Raw genomic sequence first — 13,294 nt, 5'->3', positions numbered from 1 at the left:
ACATCCACCTTGCAGAAACCATACTTTACTACTCTTTTCCTTACAGTACCATATTACTACCCTCTATCTTACAGTACCGTACCACTACCCTCTACCTTACAGTCCCTTCCGGTGCACCATGAACCGAGATCTCTCTGGTGAAGATCTCAAAGCGAACCTTCCGGGATCCACAAACGGTTCCCATGGAGGAAACTCGCTCGTTCCTGGAGGTTCTCTCACAGACCGCGGGTCCAGGGTCGGTCCACCCGAGGATGAGTCGGGACCCGGTACGTGCCGTTCTCTCCGCACTGTCACGTTCTGGTGGTTCCTGAAAGTTTAATTTAAATGGATTGTTTTTGTTTCAGGTGTTATTGTGAAGGTGAAGGTAAAGTCCGAGTTTGTCGATGATTCGTTCCCTCAACATGAAGGTTTGAACCACCAAGATCCACATTCCACTTATTATTACAAACAAAGATGTCTCATTGTTATTAAGATTTTCTCTAGACATTGTCCTTGCTTCTTATTTTTATTCATCTTCTTCTTCTTGTTTACAAGCCCATTCCCCGACATAGGAGAAGGTTTATTGCTGTTGGGACCACAGAGTTTCTTTGACCCCCACGAGTATGAAACCATCAATTAGAATATACATATATATTGTTATAGATTTCCGCCCGTTAGGCGTGCGGACGACTGCCTTCGCCCAATTGCGGCCGCGCACGCCCACCGACCGCGCAATCTCGTCGTAGCTTCCGGATAAACGCCGAAACCCAGCTACGGGTGTTTTTAACACACCATAAACCAGCCAATCCCTATGTCCACGCGCTACAGGATCGATCGCCGAATTGTCGATGTACCTAATTATTCGTGCAGACAGAGATACCATACCGGGAGTTTATACCTCGACGGGACCTGCACGAAAACGAGCCGTATGCGAATGCCGAGCGGTTATATATCGCCAAGTCCCGTTGGACCAGATTATTTTATCGGCTTTAGAAGCCAGCTAATATTCCGAACGTTCCATGGCAGTCAATGTGAAGAAGGGATGCAACGAGCAGGTGACATTCAACAATGGGGACATTTATTTCCACTCGGCACTTAAGCTGTCAATGGGGGATGGGGGGGGGCGGATGGGGACAGGACACGAGCAAAAAGCCTACAGTCGAGTTCTATTCGGAATGCAAGTATATACAGGCACTTAACAACAATTCTACTTAAGCAGACTGGTGCCACAAACAGACACATGCACACGCAGACAGAAATGGTGGCAAACACCTTTATTAATACCCCCAGCTCGGAGGGAAGGTGAGCTGGAGGTAAGAGTCTGTCTTGGACCTAGTCCTCGGGGATGAACGGGACCCCTTGCACGATCCGGAGGATCCAAGCTGGCGAAGCCGGCAAGGCGCAGGCTGGTGGAAGAAGACCCGCACCGACCGACCGAATCTCCTCAGACTCTCATCGATCTCACAGAGCTCTCGTCGATATCCTCCGAGCTGTCGTCAATCTCACGGAGCTCTCGTCGATATTCTCAGAGCTCTGTCTCTCACAGAGGATTTGTCAATCTCCTCAGAGCTCCCTCTGAGCTACATGCATGGCAAAGTTAGTCACAGTTTGTGAGGGTGAGCGCTCCGCAGCTGAAGGTCAGATGTCTTCAGGGCCTGTTCAAAAGACCCCGTTGTCTGTCATTGAACCCTTTGCTTTGTCTTCAGCTGCTGGAGGCAACTCACCTAAACCCGGCATGCCATATGACATCCCACAGGCCATTTGAAGAGGGTAGCCAGGCTGCCCAAATGCAGTCTCTGGCTCCCTGCGCAGGATCAAGAGGGTAGCCGGCTGCTCAATGCAGTCCCAGGCTCCCCCCTTGAAATGGACAAGATGGATGACGCAAGCAAACACAAGAATGAGCGGATGGATGGATGGAGGCAAAACACATGGCACGGGCTGCTCAATGCAGTCCCTGTGGTGTAGCTGCCTGCAGGGCAGTCTTTGCAAAACACACTCGACCTGGCGCACATGGTGATGGGTGGAATACAGGGGCAAATGCAATCAAGGGTAGCAGGCATGGGGTCAAGGCAGAGGCAGGCAGACAAGGCATGGCAAGGCAAGGCCGGAACAGGCCGCTGTAGCACAACAGGCCGGCATATGAATCTGGCCGGACTCTTGTCTCATTCTGGAGGTTTGTGCAGGGAGTGCGGTGGTGCCGGCCGCTCTGAAGGCGGGCTCGGACCTACCCTACTGTCTCCCCCCAACCTATCACCTTTGCCTGTCTCTGTCCATACCCACTCCCTTAGTTTGCAAAAATCCAAATTTAGCCCCATCTTATTATTTTTTTTCTTTTATTTCCTTCTATAACTCGTCTCCCTAACCCCCTTTATCGTCTCTGTCTGGCTAACCTACCATGTAAACCTAGCCTACTCCCAACCCCTACGTTCCCTTCCTGGAGGGGAATAAGGGAGACCTAGCGTCCTGTCTTGAAGCCCAATTAAGCCTCAGAATGGCCTCCTCAGATTTCAGCGATCTTTTTACCACGGTGAGTCCAGCGGCCCACCGAGAGCGAAGGGATGGATGGTGCGGAGGGGTACATTTCCCTATCTACCCTAACATTTATTAACTCCTTAAACTGCCCCGGGCTTTCCAAAAGCGCCCCTTCGCTTAAACTATTGGTTCTACCAACCAACACCTCAATTTGGCCTGGTCTGGTGAACAGACCAGGCCTGGACTTGTATACTGGACCTTGTGAGAAACCAGCTGAAACCCACTATCGATCTGACGGTCTTGTGCCGTCGACCATACGCGAGGTCAGACCGCGCAGAGGCCGCGTGCGTGGGCGGTGCAACAAAAGGAGGACGAGCGCCATCTTGCCACGTGGCTTGCTTGAGCTTGGGGCTCTAATCCGTGGACATCGGCTTGTCACGAGCCACATTCGTGCTTTTGACACTTTCCTCTCATCCATGAAACATCACCAAGTACTCTGTGTCTTGTCTGCATGTCGTTTAAGGCTTATCTCGTTAGGGGCCCCTTCAAAACCCTTAATCCGTAGCTCCCTAGTTAAGAACGGGTTATAGATTAATTATAACATTGTCGTGAATGCTTTGCTTGTGTCATGTTCCCTGATGTCCCCAATAGATCTGGCTGATTCGTATGAAGTTGCCACTTTGAATTAATTTGTGCCGCGTCAAGGAACGATCCGCTCGATTTGGATATAAAAACCAAAATGGTTACAGACTGGTAGACTCCACTCGGTCTCTGACAAAACCAGTCTGTAACCGGGGTCTATTCCCCCAGCTGGCAAGGTACAGGTGTATTTTGGTATCGTGATTCGAGACGCGTAACCCGAGAATTGTGCCGAACCAGCCGGCGTTATAACCCTGGAGACGGCGGTGGTTAGGGTGGCGCCGAATCTGTAACATTTGGCTGTTGAGAGTAGGGTGAGAAAACCCAAAATGGTTATGGACAGTGATTGATGTGCTCGTCCAAATCCCCCCCCACCCCTGAACCGCAACACTGGTAGTCAGGAGTGGAATATTTGGACCTGTGGTGCATTTTGCACCCCGAACATTGGTTACGAGAGGCGCGAGAGAAAAAAAAACGGTCCAAATTTGCTTTGATTTTATTTTGAGCGGATCGGGTTTAAAACTTCAAAATTATAAAGAAAAATGGAGTCGCAAAATGGCAGCGTGGCTCCACCTCAGCGCGCCACGAAGCGGGAGTGGGCTAATAATAGCGCAACAAACGGCACAACACGAGGCAGGGCTCCCACCCACCGGTTCAAACCACGTGGTCATGGCATGCGCCATGGCGGACGAGGCAGGGCGACTACGTGTACATTGGCAAGCTTCGCGCACGATTGGGGGATGCCTTGGAACAGATAAGGCATTATGAGAATTATATAAAGGAGTTACAAATTAAATTGGACGAGGCACAATGTCACGCAGACGAGGTTCAGGAAAATTATGTGTACGGGAGTTACAACAATTGGCCAATGAACGGCAACGGATTTGGTGGCTGAAAGAGGACTTAGCCAACAGAGTCGACGAACTCTGTGGAGAAAAGAATAAAGTAGTGTTGTTTACCCGTGAGTTGGAATATGAGAAGAGCGAACTGAACAAAAGAATAGAGGAGGAGCAAATCAGTAACTCCCACGATAGGGAGAACTTGGAAAAAGAATGGGAAAAAAGTGAGAAAAGGAAAAATGTGAACACGATTTGGAATTGAAACAACTGAAGGAAGAGGTAAGATCAGGCAATCAGATACGAGAAAGCCTCGAACAGAAGATAAAAAGAGGAGAGAAATATCTGGAGCAAATGAAGAAAGAATTGTTGGAAAAGTCAAGACAGTTCGAAGAACAACAGGGAGAAATGAGGAAAGTAGAGTGGAGTACCCATGAGTTGGAACAAGAGAAGAATGAACTGAACGAAAGAATAGAGGAAGAGCAAATTAGTAACTCCCGGGATAGGGAGAACTTGGAAGAAGAATGGAAAACAAAGCTGGAAAAGGAAAAACGGGAACACGATGTGGAATTGCAACAACTGAAGGAAGAGCTAAGATCAGGCGATCGGCTTAGAGAAAGCCTAGAACAGAAGATAAAAAATAGAAAAGGAACATCAGGAACAACGAAAGGAATACGGTAAGAAAAGGGACGAAATGAGGAGGGAAGCATGCGAAAGAGGTGCAGAGATGAGAGAGGGATTAAAAAAAAAAAGCTTCTGAGTTACAGAAACACCAAAACAGAGAGAGGGAATTACAAAACGAGCTGTGGATGTTAAGAGTAAAGAATGAGATGGAAGGGAGAGTCGTGAAAGAACAACGAATGAAGCAGGAAAGAGAGATCAATTAACTGAGCGAAACGACGAGATTGGAGAAGGAAGATCAAGAGAGACAGTGGGATAGGAAACAAAAAGAACATGAATTTGAAATTGACCAACTAAGGGAGAGAGCAAGGTTGGAGTACGTGGAGATGATGAAAGAACAAGGAATGAAGCAGGAAAGAGAAATGAACCAATTGAGGGAAACGATGAGATTGGAGAAGGAAGAACAAGATAGACAGTGGGATAGGAAACAAGAAGAACATGAATTTGAAACTGACCAACTAAAGGAGAGAGCAAGGTTGGAGTACGCGGAGATGGAAAAACTCCGGAAAGATAACGGACAACTAAAAAGGCTCAGAGAGGAAGAATGACTCAAATGGAAAGGAAAATGGAGCCAGGAAGTAGAACAGCACAATGATATGGGATGTGTGATATCACCACAGGGAGGAATGTTAGTGGTGAGGGACTTGATTGACATCACTCGTCGGATGACACCACAATTGGAGCAAACCCTGGTGAAGGAGACATTGAGGGAGCATACGGGGTTGTTGACGAATGAAACACATTTTGAGCAGGTCCATCATGTGGAGCTTACAGCCCCAGAGGAGTGTGGCGAACCGATGATGAGTAACCTGCTGGAGAGAAGCGACCGGACCGAGGTGACTCTAAAACGAAGCAGGTACGTGGGTACATGCATACATGGTGTGGACGATGAGTTTAAGGTAGGAATTGAATTTTACGTTAATGAGGAGACTCTGTCCGATGGGGTGCACGTATGCGTGACCTCTGAATGTGTGTGTGGAATGCCTGTGCATGAATGCGGTGAGTCCACACTCCAGATTACAGCATTGGTGTGTGCTGCCAAGGTCGAAACGTGTGTGGGTACTCACGTGGCATTCGAGAATGTGGCCCTGGAGTGCGAGGCGGTTGGTCAGTATGCAGGCAAGGTTGAATGTGTGGAAGGTCAACACATAACCTTGGAATGTGTGCAGCCTGCTGCGTGTGGGAGTCCTGAGCGTGGAATGAGTGGTGACATAGGAAATAGGTTAGAGGTGCAAGGGGAAATATAAATGCCACCAGGACAGAACTTGAGCCAGGGGACGGAAACCATAATGGACAGCTCCGCATGGGTTCTTACAGAGTTGGAGGTGCTGCATCCAGGAGCAGGCTTTAGAAATTGGATTTTAATTTCTCTATCAGCCTCACAGGAACTTTGGGGTAGAGCGCAGATGAGTAGCAAGTGGCACTGGCATGTGTCACTTGGTCTTCAAACCTTTCTGAGCACATGAGGGGTTTGGCTAGCTGAGTGGGGTTTATCTGTCTTCAGGGAGTTATGGAGAAGAGGCGGAAGCCGCACCACCGATTGGGGTTTACCTGATTTCCGTGAACCCTAGAGAAAATGAGGGAGCGGACCACAACCCCAATTGAGACGTGACCCTTTTGAGCCGTGGCGGAAAGGTGGAGGGGTCATGTAATGGGTACTGAGGGATTCGTTCCCTCACTCCCCTTCCAACGAGCCAAAGAAGCAGGCCATATTGGGATGTAAGAAATTTTGATTGAAAATTGGACCGAAAGTGATTGCAAATTGAGAGATGACAGAAGGCATAAGAGTGGCACGAGTGGATTTGGGTGATTATTGAAAAAAATGGTGGAGACATTACAGGTAGAGCGTGAAACACACCTGAAACAAGTGGATGACAAAGAGTGGCTTGTTTGAGGAAGGATTGAAATGCCTGGTTGGAGCCGTGCAGAGGTTCCATTGGCTGGTGATAAGATTTTGATGTCTTGTTTAAATTGTTGGAAATGAACGATTAGGGCAGTATGGAGGAGGCCAGCGGACGACCGACCTAGTGACAAATTGATTGGGGTTTGATGAAAAAGTGTACCAGTTAAATTTGATGACCAAGTGGTATCCGAGGGACTGGTGTGTTTTTGTTTTCACATAAAAGTGAAAGGCGTTTCATGGTGTTGTGGGCTGGGTGTGCGGCACTGTGGAATGAATGACAAAAGTGTTTGGGTGAATGGTGTGGTTGTTCGAATGAGGAGAGTGAGTGCGAACAACGTACCCGTCGGTAGGAGTCTCCTAACCAAGTTAGTGTAGGTTAGGGGGACTTAGAGGATTTGACATGGATTCTGGCTGCTGTTCCATTGTGCAGGCGGACTGCGAGGGGTAGGTGCAGGCCAAGGTATGGGGATACTGGCTGGTAGTGTGACATGGTATTGAAAGTTGGTGAGTCGGGAAATAGGGCACCAGGGCTTTGGGGGTTCCTGGCAGGTGAAGGCTGTCAGAGGTGCCAGGAGAGCATGGTAGTTTTAGTGCCAGGAGAGCACAGTATAGGTGCTATGAGAGCACGGTGTGGGTGATGGGAGGGCACAGTATGGGGGCTAGAGAGAGCCACCCCTTAGTTAGGAGCGCCAGAAGCACGCTCAGGTGAACCCCGAGGTCGCTGGGTGTCCTCCACCACCGATTGGAAGCAGGCAAAGAGTCCTAGTAGTAGTCACCCCCCCCAGCCAGCGACTTATGCCTAGCACCACCAAATGGAAAAAGACAAATAAGAGCCTTGCCCAGGTTTAAAAGAATGGAACAGTGTGCCAGGTTGGGAAAAATGGGTCATTAGTATCATTGTAGCCATAGCAGGATTTGTTGCATTCTCGAGCTAAAAGTAAATGGTTAGGTTCGATGGACTCTCCTCTGCACCATTCATTAAAGGTACCAGCCACCATTTATTGGATGTGTGTGTGTGTGTGTGTGTGTGTGTGTGTGTGTGTGTGTGTGTGTGTGTGTGTGTGTGTGTGTGTGTGTGTGTGTGTGTGTGTGTGTGTGTGTGTGTGTGTGTGTGTGTGTGTGTGTGTGTGTGTGTGTGTGTGTGTGTGTGTGCCCGTCTAACAAGTAGGAAACTGTTAAGTGCTTGTGTTGTATTTGCTTTACATTTACTAATAGAACTTGGCTGTAGGTTTTTGCTCGTGTCTTTTTCCCCATCCTGCTATTCATTGCATGCCTGTGTATGGAAATAAATGTTCCCCATTGTTAAATGTCACCTGCTCATTGCGTCCCCTCCTCACATTGACTGCCATGGAGCGTTCGGAATGTTAGCTGGCTGTTTATAAGCCAAACATACATCTGTTCCGACGGGGCTTGGCGATATATAACTGCTCGGCAATCGCAAACGGAACGAGCTGCTTTAGCGGCTCGTTTTCGTGCAGGCTCCGTTGAGGTGTAGATCCCCGGCATTTCTGTCTGCGCGAATAATTAGGTACATCGATAATTCGGCGTTCAACCCTGTAGCGCGTGGACAGAAGAATTGGCTGATCTATGGTGTGGTTAACAACACCCGTAGCTGGGTTTCGGCGTTGATCCGGAAGCTACGACTGGATTGCGCGTTCAGTGGACGCGCGGCTTGGATTGGGTTGAAAAGATCGTGCGCACGCCGAACGGGTGGAAATCTTCAACAATATCTTCTAGAACTTCAGCGCTCTGGGTTCAGTATATGGACATGCTAAACATTCTATGCAAATACATCTGGGCAGAGCGCACTGGGAACTGGGCACTACATCTACAGGCCATCCTGGAAATGCTGCCTTACCTGGCAGCCTCGGGCCACAACCTGTATGCCAAATCTGTGAGGGTGTATCTGCAGCAGATGTCCAACCTCAAAACTCAACATCCCAATGTCCAACAACGTTTTGATGGGTTCCATGTGGTTCGACGAAGTGATCGCCTGTGGGCAGGTCTTTCATCTGACCTGATCATCGAACAAGTTCTGATGAGAAGTTTGAAGACCAGCAGGGGGCTCACACGAGGGCGAGGAATGACAGAGCAACAACGGCTGGTACGGCTACTATCAATGCCTGCCTGTGCAGAAATAAACCAGGCAATTCAGGAGCTCACAGGTGTGAACTACAACACTGGAGAGCAGACGAAGGACATGACCAAGGCAAGATAATCTCGTGACTGGAAGGACACACTATCAGCTCTTCAGTATTTACAGGAACGGAATCCGTTCAGTAGTGATCCACATCTTCAGGGAACATTGCCACTGGAGTTCATGCACACCCCACCGTCAACGTCGATACAACACATGCTGTAGGAGCCAAAATATTGAAATCTATGGATGGGAAAACACCTGCCGAGTACACATTTTAGAGGAAAGACCAAGTTGTCACCCTCGGCATGAAGTCATCTGTCAAGATTGATGGAGAGCAAGTCCAGGTTGACCCACAACTCCTCTTCCAGAGACTGATCACTGTTGCACAGACAGCAGAAGAACTGGAGTCGGCCTTCAAATATGAACTGTGCAGCTATCCACCAGCCCTCTTTGATTCCTCTCTTCAGCTCCGAGAAGCACACAAGCCAGTCTTTGCTGATGCCATCTGGGATCTTCCTGGATCCGATGTCCCAGCCGATATCCCCAATGATGGGCAACAGTATGTTTTGGATGGCGGGACACTTGTTCAATGCATTCCATGGTCTCATGGATCTACATACAGAGACATATGCCACCAGTACACTGATTATGTAACGACTAAGTACGGAGATGCCATAGTCGTGTTTGATGGTTATGAGAGTACCAACACGAAGGACATGACACACCAGAGACGGTCTAAAGGGAATGCTGGCACGACTGTGACATTTACAGCTGACATGCGTCTCACAATGAAGAAGGAACAGTTTCTTGCCAATAGGCAGAATAAACAGCGATTCATTTTATGTTGAGTGAAGAGCTTCAGAAGAAGAACTGTGAGACACACCATGCCTCAGGGGATGCTGATCTCCCGATTGTACTGAAGGCCGTGCAGTCTGCTACTGTCACCAACACTGTGTTAGTTGGTGATGACACAGACCTCCTCGTCCTCCTACGTTACCATACAAGCATAGAATCCCATGACCTCTTCTTTTGTCCCGAGCCAAAGAAGAACACGAAGAAGCCTCGCATCTGGAACATCAAGGCTACAAAGAAAATGATTGGTACAGACATATGCAAGCACATACTGTTTCTACATGCAGTGCTTGGGTGCGACACGACATCTTGTCTTCATGGGATTGGAAAGGGAGCTTCCCTCAAAAAGTTCAAAGCAAACAACACATTCCGTGAACAGGCCAATGTTTTTGATACATATCCAGCTTCCGTATGTGATGTGGCAGATGCAGGAGAAAAACATTGGTGATAATCTACAACGGAAAGTCAACTGACACCCTGGACACCCTCCGGTATCAGCGGTACTGGGACAAGGTGGCTTGGAGCTCCTCTCACGTGCAACCACAGACGTTACCACCAACATCAGAAGCAGCAAAGTATCACAGCCTGCGCGTGTATCTGCAAGTCCAAGAATGGAAGGGATGTGCAGATGAACTTCTTCCGACAGACTGGGGTTGGCAGAAGTGTGATGAGGGTTTTGTGCCACTTCAGACATCAATAGTTCCAGCTCCTGAAAAGATGTTACGTGTCATTAGGTGCAACTGCCAGGCTGAATGTAGAACCATGAGATGCACATGCAAGAAGCACAACATTGAGTGCACTCCAGCTTGTGGAAACTGCAGGGGCTCTGGTTGCACAAACACTCCATGTGACAATGATGAGGATGACGACGACATTGTCGAGTTCTAACTTTAATACGCTTGATTTTTCTCAACATGTATAGTAAGTTTATAATGGATGTAGTTTCTGAGTTTAATGTGAATTTTCATTTTCATTTCGAAACCTTCGTCAGGCAGATGTGATTGCCCCGAGTGGAATTGTGAATTTTGTCATGTTTCAATGATTTACATAATTATCTTGTATTGCCATAGACTTGATTTCATCTTGTGTCTTCAACGTTTCTTTTTTTTTTGTCCAGGAGCCAAAATCAGTATCAGGTAAATTTTTTTTTTTTTCGGGACAAAAAATTGACATTTTTGGACAAAAAAGCTATAATATAATTTTTTTATTTTACCCTCAATACATTTCTTTTTTATAATTATTCTTGTATATCAATATACTGACCACAACTAGAAACAATTAGAATGCAGAAAAACATATATTTACATCTTAAAATATAAATCTTTACAATTTTCTCATTTTCTCCGAAGCCGGGTGGCGGCCATATTGGATTTCCATGATTTCAGGACTTCCCCCTGGAGGATCCCTTAGGACTTTTTTTCTGTCACTAAGGACATATCCAGGAATCAAAATCTGTTGAGTTTGCTTTTGTTGCAATTTGTGGGAGGTCATCTGACATTTTGACTGTACTATATATATATATATATTCTTCCTGTGCTCCCACTTCCAAATTTCCGAACTGTATCTCAGAGCTGGCGTGGACTTTTGGAATGAAATTTTGCATCGATAGTATGAATAAAAAGTTTGTGGGTTGACATATTTTTTGAACTTGACCTCATTTTCAGGTCATGATCTGATTATAGACTTTTAAAGATTTTTCACGAAAACTCGGCTAAGGTTTGTCTGATCAGAACGAAATTATCCTCACTAGATAGCCGATCGCAAGGTGCATTTACACTTAATTTACATCCTCCTGCCAGTGGTTTGTTAAAGGTCAAGGTCAAATGGCAGTTTGAAAAAAAAACAAAAAAAACGTTTTTTTTGTTGTGATCACTCAATTTTGCCAATGTGAAATCTCAAAGACCGCTTGCCCTTCCAAAATGTTCTTGCATCATATCAGTGTTCCTGCACTGACGTTGTGCACTTGATATTTGGTTTGTGACCTTGACCTACTTTTTTTGGGGGATTGTGACTTACTTCATGGAAAAACAGCTTTTTGATCATAAGTTGAATAATTTTCCTCCGATTTTCATGATGATCTTTTTTTGGATACATTGTATATGGGGACACATTTTCTTTATTTACACTCTATTCCTAAATGTTGAAGGTCAAGATCAAATGGTGCTTCAAAAATAATGTGGTGATCCTTTGATCACGGGCCAATGGTAAGTTGCAGGTGATCGCCAAGGGTAAGCCTCCCCCATGATATCACGAGAGAAGACGTGATATGCCAGGTCAGGGGAGGCTTAACCTTGGCGATAGCTTTGTGATTGCAGATATCTAGTTGTTGTTCTTCTCCATGCAACACCTGACTGCAAGTAACACAGTTGGCTGAGGGCATGGTGATGCCGTTGATCCATTGCACCCTGTAGGTCAGAGCAGGAATTAGTAATTTGTTTAGGGTGCCGGCAATAGCTCGCCGACTCGCCACAAAGTGTACCACGAGATCTTTAACGTCCACAAATTAAAGCTGGCAGATGTGATGCCCAGTTTAATGTACACCTGAGGGATGGCACACACCTTGATTCCTCCCCCTGCCTGCGAGCCATCAGGATGACGGTTTGTATCTGAGTCGAGATTCAAACCCAGGCTGGACGGTTCAGAGGAGAGTGCACATGCCTCTCGGCCATGCTGCCACCCCTTGGCCTTCCTCAAGAACGTGAGGTCTTTAACATCTCAAATCAAATGCAAGTATATGAGGGAGGTGGGAGGGGGAGGGGCAAAGAGATGGGGGGAGCGGAGGGGTTTGGGGGAGGAGGGTGGGGTTTTATTTAGAAATGTTAATGAGAGTATTATTTAATGGATTTTTTTTTTTGTTTCAGGTGTTATTGTGAAGGTGAAGGTGAAGTCCGAGTTTGTCGATGACTCGTTCCCTCAACATGAAGGTTTGAACCACAAACATATTCTACTCACAAGATACAAAGATGTCTTAATGAGATTGTTTTCTCGAGACATTCCCTTGGTTTCTCTCAGGAGTGTGTGTAGACTCGAACACCCAGTTCGTTTATAAACCAAATTATTATTAGTTTATAAACAGAGCGAGGGTTATGAGGGAATCGCTCGGTTACCAACAAGTAATCCCGATAATGGACATCATGGTCACACACCCTGGGACGATCGTTTGTTTACACACAATGGGACGATCGTTTGTTAACACACCATGGGACGATCGTTTGTTCACACACCATGGGACGATCTTTGTTTTTACAGATTTTTATCAGAAGCTGAAGGTGGATGCTGAACCTGTCGATTGTCCCATCAATGGTAAGTGTGTGTGTGTGTGTGTGTGTGTGTGTGTGTGTGTGTGTGTGTGTGTGTGTGTGTGTGTGTGTGTGTGTGTGTGTGTGTGTGTGTGTGTGTGTGTGTGTGTGTGAGAGAGAGAGATTGGTTGTTATCTCCATAATTGCAGGTTTGAGGAGGTGGAACGAAGCCCTCCCAGGACTCAAAGTATCTACGCCCACTTCAGTAAGGGGTCACAGTTCATGGACCGAGCTGTTCAACTTTGTTGTTCTCAGAGTTTTGTTCCGGGAGCTCTGTTTCGGATCGTCACCGAACCCCGGACTGCCTCCACTTGTTGTTCGTTTGTGGTAATATTCCCGGGGATGGTTTTTTAAATCTCATGAGGATCTTCTTTATTATTCCTGTTGCTCCAATTATCACTGGTGGTGCAATTTCAACACTCTTCAGCCTCCAAGATCTCTCAATCTCATTTTTGAGGCCCTGCTATTTGATCATTTTCCTGATTTCTGTATT

The 13,294-nt window shown here is 46.9% G+C and overlaps 1 protein-coding gene across 1 annotated transcript in view; it reads left to right on the top strand.

Annotated features, from left to right (window-relative positions):
• The window catches only part of LOC147009084 (uncharacterized), a 288,704-nt gene that overhangs the window by 251,772 nt on the left and 23,638 nt on the right, over positions 1-13,294 (top strand). The window contains exons 8-11 of the mRNA XM_085862978.1: positions 103-266; positions 345-407; positions 12,364-12,426; positions 12,752-12,805. Coding sequence (XP_085719104.1) covers positions 103-266; positions 345-407; positions 12,364-12,426; positions 12,752-12,805 — 344 coding nt within the window. The remainder of the gene's footprint in view (positions 1-102; positions 267-344; positions 408-12,363; positions 12,427-12,751; positions 12,806-13,294) is intronic.

Source organism: Eptatretus burgeri, chromosome 17 (assembly GCF_056783735.1).
Source record: "Eptatretus burgeri isolate ZD-2024b chromosome 17, Ebu_testis_v1, whole genome shotgun sequence".
NCBI lineage: Eukaryota > Metazoa > Chordata > Myxini > Myxiniformes > Myxinidae > Eptatretus > Eptatretus burgeri.
The sequence above is the reverse complement of the archived record's forward strand: the minus strand, read 5'-3'. Positions and strand labels throughout refer to the sequence as shown.